At 41.3% G+C, this 18380-nt stretch overlaps 1 protein-coding gene across 3 annotated transcripts; it reads right to left on the bottom strand.

Moving 5' to 3' along the window:
* Positions 1 to 1359: 1359 nt before the first annotated feature.
* On the bottom strand, positions 1360 to 16126 carry LOC113541778 (uncharacterized). Of its 3 annotated transcripts, none has more exons than XR_008303874.1 (3): positions 4450 to 16126; positions 4119 to 4239; positions 1360 to 4027 (listed from the first exon to the last, which is right to left on the bottom strand). XR_008303874.1 is itself a non-coding variant. In XM_053240186.1 (3 exons), the coding sequence occupies exons 2-3, from the start codon at positions 4935 to 4937 to the stop codon at positions 3720 to 3722; spliced, it is 1008 nt and encodes a 335-aa protein (XP_053096161.1). In that variant the 5' UTR covers positions 4938 to 13697; positions 14138 to 16126; the 3' UTR covers positions 1360 to 3719. The 3 variants fall into 3 exon arrangements, 2 of the variants coding, with proteins under 2 accessions (XP_053096161.1, XP_053096160.1); XM_053240186.1 differs by having other exon boundaries at positions 1360 to 4239; positions 4450 to 13697; positions 14138 to 16126; XM_053240185.1 differs by having other exon boundaries at positions 1360 to 4239.
* Positions 16127 to 18380: the final 2254 nt, after the last annotated feature.

Below are 18380 nucleotides of genomic sequence, written 5' to 3'. Positions count from 1 at the left end.
ATTGCATCTTTCAAATAAGCAAAATGGACATCCTGTCCGTTTCGCACCTTAATAAATATGCAATTTGGGGATTTTCTAGTAAAAAGTAGGAAATGTATTGGCAAATGCAAATTATTTTATGACCAGCAGTCTGAGAAGAACATTTTTTTTTTCCATATCTGTGTTTCAGTATCTCAGAATAATGCAAAAGTTAATATTACTGCAGTGAATTTGGTTTCATATTCAGTAACCTATGCACATTTTCACCTTCAAGGCCGACAGCATTTAAACCTAAAACTATGTAAAAACTGAAGACACACTCATGTCTCCACTTTTTATGAACTCCTTGCATTCAGATTTTAAACTTTAACCTGCTTTATACATGACACATAACACATACCTTTGTTTCAGTTTTACTCTCTTGGGAGTCTCTGAGATCTGAACTTACCACAGCTATCAAGAACAATAAGCACAAGTAAAAAAAGAAAAAAAAGAAAAAAAAATTAAACGTTGTTTCCTCCCCCTATTTTGCACATGACGCCATTCACACAGTTCTTTTTGGAAAATTACCTGCAATGCAGCAAGGCCATTAACAAATTATAAGACTGCACACGCAGATTAGCCTCATTATTTGGGAGCTTATGTGTGAGAGCATGAATGTAAGTGGGTCATCTGTTGCATAGAGCAGGTTTCTCACCTGTACACTAGCTTCCTGTCCTCTCCATTCCTCCACCCCCTCATATGGCCTCTTCCCTCCATTTCCTTCACATCCATCAGCCTTCTGCTCCTCAGCAGCCTTCCCTACCTCACCCTCTTCCTCATCTGTCATTGCTGAACCCACACTCCAACACACACACACGACAGAGTAAAATCCTGCCCTCTGCAATCAGCAGATCCACACCATAGATACACATAATATAGTAGAAAGTTGGAAAAAGATTCATTTGTCTGTCTGTCTATCTATCTATCTATCTATCTATCTATCTATCTATCTATCTATCTATTTCTCACTTAATATGAATTTTCTTTCCTGTAAACACCTTAAAGAGACATCAAGTAAGACTGGACAAATGTACAATATTTACGCATATTACACATTAGTTATGTTCTGTAAAAGCAACATGTTTGTATGTTCTGATGCAAAAAAGTCCAATATCCAATGTCAATGTCATGTATTTTAAAAAATGTATAAAAATATGCTTTTATTGAACAGTATTTTAACCTTTAAAGAACTTCTTTCATATAAAAACAACAAAATACAGATTTCCAAATAATTTTTTAACAAAGTATTAAAGTGTGTAATTATAATAAGTATTTTTTACTTTATTTAATTTAATTTCATTTAATTTGTTTAATTGTATGATAATTACCTTTTATGAAATGGCTGAATTTCTGTTAATACCATTTAATATGTATTCATTACAAATTGAATCATTTAATGAAAAACTTTGACTTATTTGTAGATGCTTCATGCATCATAATTGTGATCATTCATTAATATCAATTTTCAAACTTTAATGTTATGTTTGCAGGTATAAAAACGTGACAAACACGGGCTTGGATCAATGTAGATTCAGGTACACACACACACACACACACACACACACACACACACACACACACACTGAGTTTCTCCCCGTTGCCACTTCCTCTGCAGCCCATGGTGTTTCCGTTGGGGTGAGGGAGTGCCAGCTCCATCCCCCCTGCTCCCTGGTGGGGTCCTGCCTCCTGGCATCTGTCAGGGCAGCTGTCTTTCTACCCACACCGAGCACGTCCTCCACGCAGCACTGCACGCCACACACACACACACACGCATGCACACACACTCAAAACAGAGGCATGAATATACCCAACGTTGGGACTGGCCCAATATCGGGAACAGCACGTAATCATAGATGATAACCGCGTATCACTTTAAACTACGAGTCATGTTAAAAGAGCTGGTACATGACACTCCTGATTGGCTAAAAGGATCCAACGCACCACTGCCAGTTAGTTCACTGCTGTCTGTCTAATGTTATCTCAACGAGACATTTTTAGACTGAACTGCAGCCCTGAGAGGGGTGGTACAGAGCAGGCATGTGAGAAAGTGTGTGTGTGTGTGTGTGTTCAGGTGTGTACATGCACACAAAGGAACTTGAGCCTCACAGGTGTTGCCGAATACTGATGTTCTCAGTTCACACACACACACACACACACACACACATCTCCTCCTCTCAGCCACAAACAAACGGCAGTCCACTCAAAAATGGCAGAAGAAGCAATGGATAAACACTTGTATCAAAACTAAAATCATATTCTATACTCTATGTGACCTATAGTAGGTACTACAACTAGTCATGAACAATTTGAGTTTTAAAAAAATGTGATTATTCAATACTTAATGTATCATTTGTAAAGCACCAGTTTTATAACAGAAACCTAACATTTTCCTTTTTAGGCTAAATGTAAAACCAGGCAGCTGATTTAAATTCAACAACCATGCAAGCATAGGCTACCTTCAAACATTAAGCCCCATTAATAAAAAATGGGGTCTACATCATCATTTTATCATAAATCTTAAAGTTTCTGATTTTCTTTGCTTGAGTTTACATATTTCATACCATTGATCCACGTAAAATTTATGATTTTCAAGTTAACTTCTGCTCACTTCACATGGTATGACATATACATGCCAGCCATCTTAACAGGAGCACCTGTTCTCCTGCACATTCATGCAATTATCTAATCAGCCAATCACGTATCAGCAGCAGAATGCACAAAATCAAGCAGATACAGGTCAAGAGCTTTATCCGAATGGGGAAAATGTGATCTCAGGGACTTTGACTGTGGCATGGTTGTTGGTACTGGAAGGGCTTGTTTGATTATTACAGAAGCTGCTGATCTCCTGGGATTTTCCGCACAACATCCTACAGAGTTTACTCAGAATGGTGCGAATAACAGAAAACATCCAGTGAGCAACAGTTCTGCTGATGGAAATGCCTTGTCAGAGAGAGAGAGAGGAGAATGGCCAAACTATTTTGAGCTGACAGGAAAGGTTCAGTAACTCAGATATCCACTCTTTACAACCGTGGTAAGCAGAAAAGCATCTCAGAATGCACAACTTGCCAATCCTTGAGGCGGATGAGCTACAACAGCAGAACACCATTTCAGTTGATGTTTGGAAAAAGATCAGTGGATACTATACATGCCTGTTTCGTTTTATTTTCTGTCAGGCCAAAGAAAATCAATTTGCAACTTTCAAGTAGTATTTTTTAATGGATGAGGTAACTTCATGTTGTGTGGTACAAAAGTCTTCAGAATGGAGCTGCATTTTTTTTGTCTTATTAACTTCAAGAGACAGAAAAAAGAGAGGATAGTGAGGGTATGACTGATTATAGCTACTATAACATAAGTCATTGTTTCATGGATGTTCTAAAACATTAAAGTGATAAAAAAAAGTAAAGAAATTTTGTTCTTTAATAAATAAAAAAACTGCAGTCTTGCCACATTGTTGTAGTATGTGATTTTATATATATATATATAAAATCACAATATTACTTTTCACTGTATAGGTAAAACAAAAACTAAAGCAATTCAGGACATGCTGTTATTGGAAAAATAATTCCTTTTGTGTTGGTACTTTAATGTGACATACAACAGTGCTATTTAGTTCCATAAAGCCCTCTAGTACTGATTGACTCTCAAACAGCATACTTGTAGTAGAGATTCTTAGTATTCCTTTAAACACACACCTCCTATTAATGATGAGGGAGAGTCCAGCATGGATTGTGATACTGATTAATTGGGCGCGACGCAGGGAAGTGGGTCTGGACACTACCTGGCAATTTCCTGCAGCCCTCCCCCTCTTTCTCTCTCTCTCTCTCTCTCTCTCTCTCTCTCAGGGCAGGTGGGCTGTGGGAAGGAGTGGCGTGCACTCTGCGTTGATATTCTACTGGCGTCCAGCTCGCCAGGCGCCCTACATAGCAGGCGCTCCCTCTGGCAATGCCTGGCTTGGCTCTGGGCTCGACGTTCTTGATGCAGCCTTTCCACATGCGGGCACATGCACCTACACTCACACGAACACACGTGAATGCAAACACATAATAACACACATACCGAGGGAGCACATGGGAGCACATGCATGAACTAAAGCACACCTGAATATTCAAAGATGCAAAAGCAGGCCAGCGTTGACCAGACACCAGGCTCAGGACACAACGATATTTCATGGTGCCGTGAATGCTGCAGTGGCTGTGTGCCGGAGCTGGCTGCTTTGGCCTGGACAGAGAGAGTGAGTGAGAGAGGGAGAGAGAGAGAGAGAGGGAAAATGCAAGAAAGAGAGCAAAGTCAGAGCCAACAAAGTCAGTCGCGTAGACACATAAAGACTGGGAGACAAAGGAAAGGGAAGAGAGAATGAGGCAGACTTAGAGACAGGAGTGTGAGGCAGAGGTGTGATATAACTGTGGTGCGGTAATGTGTGTGTTATACCCCGTGGAGCAGGACGGAGACTGCTTTAATGAAAGCACAGGAAGAGGGCAGCAGCTGGTGGCGTGTGCTTGAGCCGTGAGGATAAGACCGTCGCGCTGGGTTCGCCAGGTTCTCTCTCCAAGCCCACGCTCTCTCTCCCTCTCTCGTTCTCTCTTGCTCTCTCTCTCTCTCTCTCTCTCACACACACACACACACGCACACACACACACACACAGACTGAGCTCCTTTGTCCGCTCTGCTGCCGCCCATGCTGGAAGAAGGCCCAGGCCGCGGGGGCCTGGCTGAGTGCTCAGGAGCCAGCAGCAGCGGCCCAAACCCAGACCAAACCTAAAGCCGGCACCGATGCCACTGCGGCAGCACCAGAAACAAACAAGAAGCAAAAACAGACATGGCAGAAGAAGGATTAGGCAGCGCAGGCAAGGACGAAGGTGGATGTTGAAAGCATTAGTCATGGAGGAGATGCTATAAATAAGCATGCTAGGAGCCATTAGCTTTGCGCCATTGTGGTTTGGGGGTGCCTAAGCTTGATTCACACAGCTGCACTCAGTTCCCTCAATAAAACTTATTGCAGCATTCGCACACATTAAGAATTCATTTAGAAACCTTGTTAGATTTTTTTGTTGCATGATTATATGTAGCTCTGGGAGAGAGATTTACTAAGAATTATGCTTTTGCAAAATAGTGTCCATTCTACTGAATGATATAGTGACTCATTTTTTTGTTACATAAAGTTTAGACAAAAGTGAAATGTGCATCATTTATTCCTTTAATTCAAATGCAAATGATATGTTTGGCACTGGAGGTGCAAGCTAATTGCTACAAAATAAGAGAAACGTATAGCTAGAATAGCTAATATGAAAATTGGCAAAAATACATCACAGGGCTAAATGCTGCAACTCTGAATTGGGAAGCTGGAAACGGGAATTACATCTTTTTTTTTTTTTTTACTTTTTACTGCATGGTTAATGTTATAGGTTTAACTAACTGCTGTGACTGTATGTTGATTTAGCCAAAACAAATGCTACTACAATCTCATATAAAAGTAAAGAAGTTGTACTTTACAGTGTGAGCAGCCATCTTGATATGACATCATATGCTGAACTCAAGGCTGATAGACCTTAACTTCTCAAACTGGAATTCCAGTTAGACATGATGGTTTTCTTTGCTTTTTCCTAATTGGAATTCAGAAATACAGAGTTAAACGAGTTTAGTTGAACACAGCATAAAATTGTAGCGGCCATCTTGAAGCCACATCAGCTTTTTCCTTCAGTACATGTAGTAGGGAGGAGGCCCAGGTAGGAGGGCTGTTTGAACATTTTGAATGCATAATTGTGTTTAGTGTATATTTACTTTTTTACATACAGATTTATTCTGTTATGTTTTGTAACTAAATGTATGATGATATCGACAGGCAGTTCGCATAATGTGCAACATTAGCAGCACACCAATCTTGACCTGGATAAGTCACTAAAATTGGGGTTAAAGAAATAAAATAAAAGGATCTACATTTCATTTTTGGCCGAACTATTGCTTCAAACTATTATGCATAATGAGGTTAATAGTGAGCTATCGAACAACATAAGAAGAACATGGAAGATGTAAAGCATACTTTACAAGCACTGTACAAAGAAAATTGAATTGAATTAAATTGGACAACCCAATTCAATTAGGGCGTATTCCTGTCTCACGGCCCAGTTGTCCCAGGGTAGGCTCTGACCAGGATGAAGCAGTCACTGAAAGTGAGTAAGTATATTCCAAGTAGTCTGTAGATCTGTAGATATCTTGGCATATTTATTCAGTTGCTGATGAGTTGCATCTACAATTACACTTGAATTAATGCCACATTATAATTCAAGAAACAAAAGCTGACTCATATCTATTTCCTAATGCAACTAGCGAGATTTTGGTGAATAAAATAAAAATAAATGAACCAGACTCCTGAGTAGTATTATACTATAGTGCTCACACTGTTGTTAGGACTTTGTGAGGTCAAATCCCAATGAGTCGACAGCCAATCTCCAGGACTCCAACGGGATGTATTTGGTCCTGGACTCTGAATGGGAATGATGCCATTACACTCTCCCCTGTCGATACAAACAACACTAGCCAGTTTTTGGAGTCTGTGTGCTCATATAGATATGAAAGAAGGTACATTTAGCTGCAATTTGATGTTGCAGAAGCAGCAGTTTGATAAGCTGTAGTCGATGGCTTTTAGTATAACAGCTGTAGTTAAGTGTGCATCTGACATTGGTACAATCTCCCATAACGCTGTTCTAACCAGTTTGTTTGGTATAGAGACTGCTAAGGGAAATAAACTATTCAGCTGTCATGCTGTTTTTGTAATCAGTGATCTGAAACACCTTCCTGACGTCGGTTTTTGGAGCAGACTGTTTGCAGGATGAGAGGTGTCAGCAATGATTTTTCCTGTTCGCCTTCGCATTCCGGAGACATACAGGTCATGTAGTGAAGGCAGATCACAGCCAATGATGTTCTTAGCCATCTTGACAGCGCGTTGTAATTTCCTTATTTCCTGTGAGGAAGCCGCACCAAACCAGATGGTAAAGGCTGAAATAAGGATGCTTTCAATGGTGGCAGTGTAGAATTGCACCAGTATGGCCTGGAGTAGATAGAACATTGCCAGCTGTTCTTTGCTAAGCTTTCTCATTAATGGAAGACCTGAGGTCCTGTGTGATTGTGGTCCCCTGAGATTTGATGACATAACAGAGCTGATTGTTGAATTGTTAAGAATGGGTGGAGGGAATGGACAAGTCAGTTTGCATTTCTTTGGTTAAATGTGTCTCAGGTTCTCAAATTGATAGCTGGTGTACGATAGGTGGGACCTAAAAAAAAAGGGATTAAAAAAAAAATTAAACATCTAACCAGATGACAAAAAACTGGCAATGATGTAAGGGGTTTGGGTACGTCCTGGATTGGTGTTTCTGGGACATGTCAATGCAGATCACTTTTTTATTATTATTTTTTATTTTTTATTTTTTTGGGGCAGTGATTGCTCAGGGATTGGTTGTGAGTTCAAATCCCAAGACTTTCAGACAGCCTGTTTTTGGTCCTTCATCAAGTCCCATAACCTTCACCTCAACTCAGCTGTATGCTTTAATTGTATTGTGGCTTAATTTGAAGCTTTGAAGAAAAGCATACAATATGATATATATCTTTATAGCTTTACATAATAACCTACTGAATTAGTTTGTTGTATTTGATTAATTTTATTACATCGGTAAGTGATATTTGAATGTGTACAGATGAAATAATATTAAAAGTAGACGTTGTAGATGGTCAATTGCATCTCAGCGTTCAGCCTCAAATCTCTAGATTAACTACCACATTGTCCAGTAGTAACTTGTTATTGATTTACTCCAATAGCAGAGTTACACTGATAAATGCTATATCTAATTTTCATAACATGCACAATCTGTATATTCTATTCATCATATTATGTTGTCGATCCTTGTTTGTTGATTATAAACAACATCTCAGGAGGTTACTGGCTGCTAACAAACAAATCCAAACAGTTTACAAGAACGTATTGTTTATGAAGCTTCTTTTGATTAGCTACTATTTGTTATATCACTGTGCTGGTTAATTCTCAAATCTGATTGGTCAGGATATTTTCAAGATCTTGCACTTTGCTCTTTTGGGTTTCTCAGTAACATGACAAGCTTTTTTTTTTTTTTGGTCTAACTAATTTTAAGTGAGAAGATGTTTTGTGGATGTTTCACAACATTAAATGAAACTATAAATGGTTATATGTATGGCAAGTTGCTCTTTAGTAAATTACAAAATGTTGACAAATTGTTGTGGTATAAAAGCAATAAACACTTCAGGATGTGCTGTTACTGGAAAACATGCTGTGCTGGAAAATAAGCAACTTCTCGGTGGTATTGGTCCTCCTCTACACATCAGGCTATATCCCAACACAATCCAGCATTGATTATTTTCCTAAAACAATATGCCCACTATGTTTTATGTCTTATATATTAGGCGAAATGGTCATGGCCACATCAGTCATGGCCCCAGCTTTTCTGTAATGTATGTTTAGCTAACTATGTTAACCAAAACATTTTCAGAAACTTTATCTTTATAGTCTAAAGAATTTAGATGTCTGGTCCTATTTTAAGGTTCATTGCGAGCTACATTTTTTGAATGTATTGCCCCACAGAGTACATTTTACACATATACGTACATTGTATATGATCAAACTTCTGCACAGTTGAAGCTTAAATGTAATGCAGCACATTTTCACCTTGTCAACTCTTTCTTTATATCTTTAAGATAAACACAATAATAGACACAAAAAATAGATATAATGAAGTCCATATAATGGATGGCCTGTACAAAGCTTATTATCTCCACACTGTAGTTAAATGTTAATATTACAAAGTGAGAGAAGTCAGCGCCTGACCGTGGGCAACATATCCGCTCATGTCTCCGTGGTTGTGTGTGAGTCAGGGCATGTCTGCGTGTGCTCATGCAGCGTGCTTCCTGACGCACTGAGCCAGCGGAGATAATGGTGAGATGAAAGAGGGAGCGAGTGAGTAACAGCAAAGGAAGAGAGAAGGGAAAAGAAGGAAGGGGGAATTTGGGGAAGGAGGGGGAAGTCAGGTCTTAGGGGCACCGGCGTGTCGCAGATCCAATTACCGGCCCCCACACTGAGGCCTTTGTGCGTGCGTCCTCGCTGATAAATGAAGCCGCGAGCCAGGTCTCTGGCCAGAACGAGTCATGCTCTATACCATCCCCACTGCAAATCCCCCTATAGCACTATAATATACGGCACAACACTATCTAGATGTAGTGCAGTGGAGTGCGCTCCAAGTGAGGAGTGATTTTAGGAGAACTTTCTAAGGAGGTACCTTAGTGGATGTAGGACTAAAAGCTGAGGCCTCCATCCAAGCATAGTTCACTCTCTAATTGAACAAACAGCACAGCATATGGACTGATGCATTAAGGGCCAATGCAAGTGCCTCTTTTTATTATTATTTATTTTTTTAACCAATGTAACCAGTTTGCTTACAAGTTTTGGTGATATTCTTGGCTGTATTAGAGAGGCTTTACAGCTATGCATGATGCATATACATTACACACACAACATTATGTGAAGAGAAATGTCTGGTGAAAAGTACCAAGTGCTTATAAGTTCTTTGATTTAAGTGTTCTTTGAGCAGTTACATGATGCCGATCAGCCCTTCGCCCCTCGTTGGAGCAAAATTGAAAAGAAACGCACACAAAGCATTGCCTGCTAACTACTTAGTACTAGCTACTTGTTAACTTAGCAGAGTAAGGTGATCTAGCTTGCTACACTGTTTATTTTCATCTCATTTATTTGGTATAGTGCAAAAACTAAGCTGTTCAGCTACTAATCAACTGACATGAAAACTCTGGATGCTTTTCTGTGAAATGTGGCATAATCATGGCAGTGTAGCATACTAACTTGCAAGTTTCCAGTCTTCCAATGTAAACAGTGTAAGTCCCTGCTAGTATTTCAAACAGCCACCTACTTCAACCAGCTACCTGCTACACCACTTAAATAATCATATTCTCTCACCGTCTTTGCTTCTTTTTTTCACTTTTTTGGCTATCTTTTGCTGCATTCATCTTCAGTTCCCGCTTTATCTTAGTCAAGGTTGCGACAGATCCAGAGCCTATCCCAGGAACACTGGGCACTGGCGGGAATACACCTTGCATGGTAGGCCATCAAACACACCTATTCAAGCAATCTTTCACACCTGGGGCAATTTAGAGTTGCCAGTCCAGTTTTTGGGAGGGGGGAGGAAACCGGAGAACCACAGAGAACATTCAAAACTCCACACAGATAGTAACCGGAGCTCAGGATCAAACCCTGGAGAAACCCTCTGCATTACTCTGCCACCATTTTTGTGGCTGTTATCTATCTAAAAGCTAAAGTTTTTGATCAATCAGCTGTAATATATGCACACACTACAACAAAAAAGGCTGCCCAAAAACAATAAAATGTATGTTGTTCATAGCTGTAGATGTCATAAGGTTTGTTCAGCATCTTTAAATTCAGCTTGTCAACAGTTATATTTTAGGCATGGTACCAATCTACAGTTTTTGATTCATCCATGTTCTCATGTTCAAGCTCCTGCTCTGGATATAGAGAAGAATCCAAATTAAGACTTCCTGCTGATTTCATCACACTCACCTGCCATACTTTTGCCAAATCTGTCATTTGTCTTGCCTACTTTCACTGTTACATCTAATGAAGTGCTAACATCAACATTATTAAATTAAATGTTTGCCCTCCTGTTGTGGTCAGTGCTGTTGTGTAGCATGTCACGTTAGTATTTAAATGTTGTTTCGTGGACCACAATTTGACCTGCCGCAGAATAATAGAGCATATCGAGGAGAGATGTATCTCCTTCTGTGTGTACAGATTGTAATGCTGAGGATGGTTGTGTCAGCTAGGCATGACACGCACTTGTTCCCTGTGTGAGCCCATTGACTCAGAAAGCCCTTTGTCCTTGGCTCTCCTTGATAAGCGCCTCTTCCCTCCCTTCCTCCATGTCTCCTACCCACAACTCTGACTTGCTGGTGGCATCTCTTAGCAACGGTGCCCTTGGTCCCAGTGGCGACGCCAGTCCCTGAGTGCCACCACCAGCTCCCACTGAGCCCCATCACTTGGCAACAGGACTGAGCCACATACACCAGAGGCCTCTTGTCGCTTGGCAACTACGTATACTGTGGTAATCGTAGCCCATAGTGCATGCTGCTGTGGAAGGTGGTGTGGCTGCAGGTAGAAACTCCACTCAGCCATCAGAGAAATGCTCCTGCTTTTTGGAAGTCATGGATTCAGAAGGGCTGTTTTCTCACCATGCTGGGCAGGACCCAATGAAAAAAGTGTAGTCCAATCTCATTCCACCTGCATCTACATCTCTGGAGGCCTTCATATCCACTTCCTTCTTGGGAGGCCAGCCTCGCTCTACCTCTTTCTCTAGTTCCGTCCCTGGAGACCTCCAGAGGTCAGTTTCTCTCCATGTGCATTTCCACATCTGGAGGCCCAACTATCTCCATATACACTTTCATCATAGTAGGCCCATCTCTCTCCATCTTTGTATCCATCTAAAGAAGTGCAGGCTCTCTCCATATCCACCTCCAGCTAGTTTCACTCTATCTCCATCATCAACTCTATTCCTTGATTCTGGGTTCTCTTTACCTCCAATTTGAGAAGCCTTTTTCTATCTACCTCCCAAGGCCGGTTTCTCTCCACCACTATTTTGAGGGTCCCACTCTTTCTACCTCTGAAACTAGAGTTTCTCTTCACATCTAGAGTCCAGTCATTCTTCATCTCCAACACCACCTCAAGAAGCCCAGTGCCACTCCACCCCCACCTCTGAAGGCCAATCTCTCTCCACCTCCAACCAAGTCAGACGTCATCTTCCATGCATGGCTCCACTAACCCCCATAGCAATCTGTTTCCTAGCAACGCTGACTGCGTTCTCCCCGGGAGGGATCCGGAAGTCCACATTCTCACACGGCGCCGTTCTTGGAGTGCATGTCAATGCCTCCCTCTCCCCCTACCCCTCCTTTCCTCCCTCTCTCTCTCTGTCTCTCTCTCTCACTCTCTGGTCTCCTCCAACAGGCTCCCACGCAAGGATTTGGAACAGCTCTCACACGCAGTGCCTGAGCGGAAAATAACAAGGCCACAAAAATCTCCCACTTTTGCGGAGCCGTCCTTCTTGCGTGGCTGAGCATGTCTCTCTCTGCGTTATGAAGGACGGCCTAATGACCTCCGACCATTTGGCCTCTTCCAGTGAAAATCCATAAATCCACGTGCTCTGAACCATACTATAACCCAAGATTGTCTTGAAAATGCTGTCCACTTTCTTTGCTCCTTAATGCCTCAAGAACTGGGAGCTCGTTTTCCCCTTTCACTTTTCAGCTCTCAACTAACAGGACTTCTCACAAATTCGACGTCACTGTCATGGTTTTGCCTTCCGCCGAGGGTGAGATCATCATGCGCAGAATTACTGTGCTTCCCACTAACCCAGTCTGACCTTACTGAGCGCTGGAATATCTGCTGCTCTTATCACTTTAATGGGCTTAAACTCAGTTGGAGAACTTTGACAATTAGTGTAAACAAACCCAAACTGCTGCTGCCTCTGGAGTGTTGGCTAGCTCATTAAGGCTCATATGGCACTTCTCTCCATTTTGGTGAGTGTGAAAGTCCCCCCAGCCCTCCCTGCTCCTCTACTCTATTCCCTGAGCTGTGTAACAGCGTCAGTGAGAAGCTCTAGCCCACCTTGGGCACATGTGAGAAGCTCGGTGAAATCCTAATCCCTTGAGCAGGGTGAAGCGCAGGCCCGGCTTGCCTGACCCCTCTGGTTACCATGGATACAGCGCACTATAAATAAAACAGAGGGCTTTTTTAAGCAGTTTGGCAGGGCTGGGCGGCCTGCTCACTGGTGGGGTTTATTTTCTCCCCCCCTCTGTCTCTGTGTTATCTTCCCTTCAGTCTATTAGCTATTTCTCAGCACTAAATTTTTGCCACTGTAACTGACCTCCACCAATTTTGTCACCATTTTCTCAATGTCCAAAAAACTTGTTCAGTAATTATTAATCAAAATTACTTAATTGTGTTTTTTTTTACTTTATTTTACTAAGTGCAGAGTAAAAACTTGATGGAAGAACAAAAAGAGAGAGAGAGAGAGATGAGAAAAGTAGAGAGGGGAAGAGTGAGAGAGGGACTGTGAACAAAGAGCAGCCTCTTGGATTGGCCCTCACTCACAGAGGAAGCCAAGTTGTTTTGTGGACGCTGTTTTTGGGAGCGTTTAAATCTGTCGAGTGTAAACAGACGGAGCTGTCCTAACGGAGGCCCGTTAAAGAAAGGAGAAAAAAACGGCAGGCCCATTTTCTTCAAAGTGGCGGCGGAGAGGCGTTGAGAGAGGAGGGAGGCTGCGTGTTTGTGCACTGAATCAGGGCTGCGCTGCAGATTTTTGTCTGGCGAGGCGAATCTCTGGAGGCTAGAAAATAATTTGGTCACGGCTGTGGGAGGTTGCTGGGGTGGGGGGGTTGGTGGAGGAGGCAGGGTTTCGGGCGTCTCACGGCGGTGAGAACACGCTTGACACTTCATTCCTTTCCAGTTAATGCGGCGAGGACTGAGGCCAGTTAACCCTCCACCTTCCTGGGAGCCTGAGAATCAGGGCTTGGTCTTTTTGCCCGGCCTCAGCAGGGGACCAGGTAACTTCTGGGATACACAAGACTTGCTGAAGAGTCTGAAAAACACACAGGCCTGTTTATTTATTACTGTGGGCAGGAGATGTCTTCAGGTGCCTGTTAAAGTGAAAGAAAACAAAGACATCATGCATAAAACAACTTTTGAATGCTAGTTCAAAGCAGATGTTTCAATTAGTAAAGCTTATTGATGAGTGGCCAGATGTCTTCAAGATCACATTAGAGGAGAAGTATTCTTGCGTTTACTGACAACTAATAATAATTTGAAAATACCTAAAAAAAAAAAAAACCTGAGCTTTAAACTATGGTAACTGCAGGACTGGTCTAGTCTGGACTAGTCTAGCCAAAACATGATTAATGGTTTGTTTAGGGCTTTTGAACTACTTATGTTGACCATGCACCAGTCATGTGGGACTTTCCTCCCAAGATCAAGCAGAAAGTCAGTGTCCATTGACCATGTCCAAGCAGCGTGACCACTTACGTTCTGCCTCTCATGTGACTCGGCCGAGACGGAGCCTGTGGCGAGAACAAAGGCACAATGCCTTGCTCTAATTTCCCAACCCAACCACGCCGCTCCTGCTGCAGGTGGACACGCTGGCGCGCATAGCAGCCATCAACCCAGATTTTTGGTGTGTGGATCCATGAAGACGCACTTGTGTGTGCGTGTCTGTGTGTATTTGGCTGGTGAGCAGGGAGTTAATGCGGCAGGTCTGTGGCAACCATCCTGCCCCTCAGCCAGATTAATCATGCAGGAGAGACGCAGCAGGCCTCGTTCTTTCCGCCTGGGGGCCGAGCCGGGCCCGCATGTTTCCCCTATCACATGGCCCAGGCCTTCTCTTTTCTCTTTCCTCTATCCAGGGAGGAGAATAAGAGCAACAGCCCCCAGAACACCAGGCATTTCTTCCTTTCCTCTCTTCCCCTATTTCTGTTGTCCCTTTTTTCCTCTGTCTGTGGGCGTCAGGAGATAGAGGCAGGCGGAGAAAAACAGAGGCGTCCATCTCCCATGCGTGCCGACAACAACAACAGCCCCTTTTTATCTCTCATCGGACGGCACGGTCGGCGATGGCCAGGCTGAGAGGAGGAGGAGGAGGAGTAAGGGAGGGGGGATGAAGGGGGCTGCCAATGGCCTCCCGTACTCTTCTGGAAACAGCTCGCCAACGTCTCTGTGCGTCAGAGAACAGCCGCTGTCATTGTTGCTCTCCCAAGCACGGGACTCAGATCCAACTCTCATTCAAGCGTGCATGTGTGTGTGTGTTTGTGTGTGTGTGTATGCTTGTCTGTGTGGATTGATGGTGAACTGAAGGATGGTTCTGATGATCAGGGAGTTGTCACATTTTACTTTAGTCCACTAAACCTCGTGAATCTCACATTTCTCAGCAACATGAGTACATGTGGTGCGAGCTGGTTCATACCCGGTAACAATCAGTCCTTTTGCATAAACAATACACAGATGACTAATTACAGATGAATAATCAGATAAACAAGCTTAATCATGGACAACAAGAGGTAATGCTAATGATGCTGAGATCAGTTGTAATTAGTGTTAGTGATCTAAACATTGAAAATAATCACACTATAAACATCTGACATCATATGCTCACATTTTAGTTGCTATTAAAGGAACACTCCAGTATAAGACTGGCATTTCCTATATGTATTGCAGCCTGGGAAAACTCTTCACATGGGGAAATTTTGACATTTTCTACTATACATAGTTACCTGAAATATGTTTGTTATTAAAGTTTGGTTATCACCAAAAAGTGAAAAAGGAGAACATTGCATTTAAAGATTTTATCCCAGCTAAGGGGCAGGAGAATCATGGACATTTTGACAGCCGGTATCTTATTACAAACTGAATTGATTAGCCATATATCTGTTTCTCTACATCACGTAGCTATCTAACTACTTGATCAATGCGTGGCATTCACTGTGTGAGGAAATCACACTCAGCTAGCAAGATTTAAGACATCTTTCGGCAGACTAACAGTTTTTACCACTGCATTTTTAAACTGGCTCCTTACCCACATGATATTTCCAGAAAAACCTAGGTAAGGTTAAAAAGTAAATAAAACATTTCCACCTTGTTTTTGGTGAAATATTTTTATGTTTTCTTAAAGTTGAGGTTTAACACTATGGTATAGATAGAAAAGTCCTCTTTTTCATCTGCTTGCCAGAATTCAGCCATAGCAACATCTGATAGGTTTTCCCAGATGTCATGTTATATAGTATACTGTAATACAGTATTCTGTTTCTCAGCCTCAGCTTTTTGACAGAATTTACTTTTTTTTACATACAGCAATGTCCAGGGACTACAAACACCCAGCATGTTTTATGCAAATATGTCAGAGAACCTTTGGAAATCCCTACGCAATCACTCAGCCCTGACTGCTAGCAACTGATGTATAGCGTAAATGGTCGCTTTAGTTGCGTCATAAGATAACCTTTGTCTGTATTAAAGCCATAACAATTTAAAGAATGCATTCCCAGGTGAAACATATAAAGAGGCAAAAGCTAAAGGTGTTGTTCACCATTCAACTTTGTAATAAATGGTTAGCAAAAATGTTTCAAATGCCACATAATAATGACCCCAACAATCTTAGAATACACTTCATTTTGAATTTCAGCTCTTCTTGTGTCTGACTGCACTTTTCTTTAGTGGAGGTCTCCTTTGATATACTCAAATGTAGGCACAAACATGTATGTTCTGTATATTGCTATTCACTGGTAAATAAAAAAATCCTCATCTGAGTAGTTATGTTTGTTGCTTGGGTAATCTGTATTCTTTAATGAATATGGCATTAAGTTATACTAGTGTCATACTATATTTGGTTTCCCAGAGTTGGCTAATTGACACCCTTCTACATTAGCTTGTGAGACAACTAGAGATAAAAAGGATGTAAAGTGACTAGTCTTGCAAAACATATTTCCTCTGCATTATTGGGAGGGATTGTGTTCACAAATCTTGTCCTAGAGACTACAGCTGTAGGAGCAGTCACGGATCATGACCGTAGATTTTGTTGAGGCAGCACGACATTAGTAATGATATAGCCTCAAACACAATCAATCAAATTAATCAACAGGCTATCACATTTCACTTATGCTATAGGCTACTATCTGATTTTTTACAGTAACCCCATAATAGGAAGTTGAGAGTCAACAGGACTTGAACTTGAACAAACTAACTGTATACCAATTTTCAACAAGAGAACAGAAAGATGTAGTCTAATAGCCTGTGCTGCCAGAACAGATGAATAACTTAACAAAATGACAAACAATGCAGTTTGCTTAGTTGATGAAACTTAACATCTCTGACATATCACTGCCACCTCGCTATTTAATTTGCCTCATTTTTAAGAAATTTAACTTGTTGATCTTTCAAATTTAATCAAATCAAACATTATAATTTTATTGGTGCAGTTATGATGGTTTCCTGTAGCTGATAACTGCACTCCAAAGACACATTAACAACATAAGTAATTATGTAGCTAGCTAGATAAAACTTCCTTTACTTCCTTTAAAATTTCCTAATCACATCCTTTCTAAGGGAAAGGACTGAAAACTATGGACTAAAAAGACAGCAGTAGTCATTTTGATAGATTGTGTTCAAACAGATTTAAAAAAAAAAAAAAAAAGAAAAGAAATTCAACTGTGTTTGATACAGCAGGTGTGGTTCCCATTGTCACAGTGTGTGAGACAAACACAGAAGAGGTAATATCATTAAGTGTCCTGTCCTTTGCCCCTCCCCCACTCTTAAACAAAACTTTCATAGAGAGAGTATGGGGCAGCATGTTGTCTGCCCCAGTGGGCTTCTGTTAGTGCTTGTTGTAGTTCCCATTTCTGGCCAATGGGTGAAGTAATAACTATATTGAGTGATCAGCAAGCTGCCTCATGATTGCGCAGCTTCTAGAAAGGTAGCCAAATCAATGGAAAATTTGAATGGAAGACTTATATCTGGCAAAAAGCAACTTTTTAAAAAAAAAAATTCTCACAAAGGAGGTAATTAGTATATAAGTTGTTGTTGTGAATGATGACTTTATGAAGATTAGCATTTGGTGAACGGCTGATATACTGTATATGGTTGGGATCTGCTCCACTTGCCACCATGGTTAGCTGTGTAGGAGGCAAGTAGGCCTACAGATGTATCAGTGTTATTTATTTATTTATTTAACTTTGGTTGGAGTGTCCTGTGAAGCGTGTTGTAAGCACACATATATATATAATCATCAGTTCCTCAGAAATAAAGTTTTGGCTGCCAATTTAACTGATTATATTGTCTACAGTCTCTCACTCTCTTTCTTTCTTTCTTTCTTTCCATGTATTTTTGAATACAGCAAGCAGGGGGCAACCAAGAGGACAGGCAACTTAAGGCAAGTAAAGGTTTGTTCATGGGTTTACTGACCCCTACCATCATTTTTATGGAATATTTCAAAGAAAAAAAGACACTAAGAAGATTTGGTAGCTCAGACAATGCACAGAAATGAAGAGATTTCCTTTAATATGGATATAAAGTGAATCACAAATTACTCCCATATACCCCCAGGCAAAATAACTCTCTCTCTCTCTCTCTCTCTCTCTCTTTCTCTCTCTCTCTCTCTCACACACACACACACACACAAACATTTGTCATACTATCCTCGTGAGGACCTTCCAATAATTATTAATGCAGCTGATTAACGTAGAACTAAATTTAACCCTAATCTTATACCTTAAACTAATTTTCCTCT

The sequence above is a fragment of the Pangasianodon hypophthalmus genome, chromosome 15 (genome assembly GCF_027358585.1).
Source record: "Pangasianodon hypophthalmus isolate fPanHyp1 chromosome 15, fPanHyp1.pri, whole genome shotgun sequence".
Classification (NCBI taxonomy): domain Eukaryota; kingdom Metazoa; phylum Chordata; class Actinopteri; order Siluriformes; family Pangasiidae; genus Pangasianodon; species Pangasianodon hypophthalmus.
The sequence above is the reverse complement of the archived record's forward strand: the minus strand, read 5'-3'. Positions and strand labels throughout refer to the sequence as shown.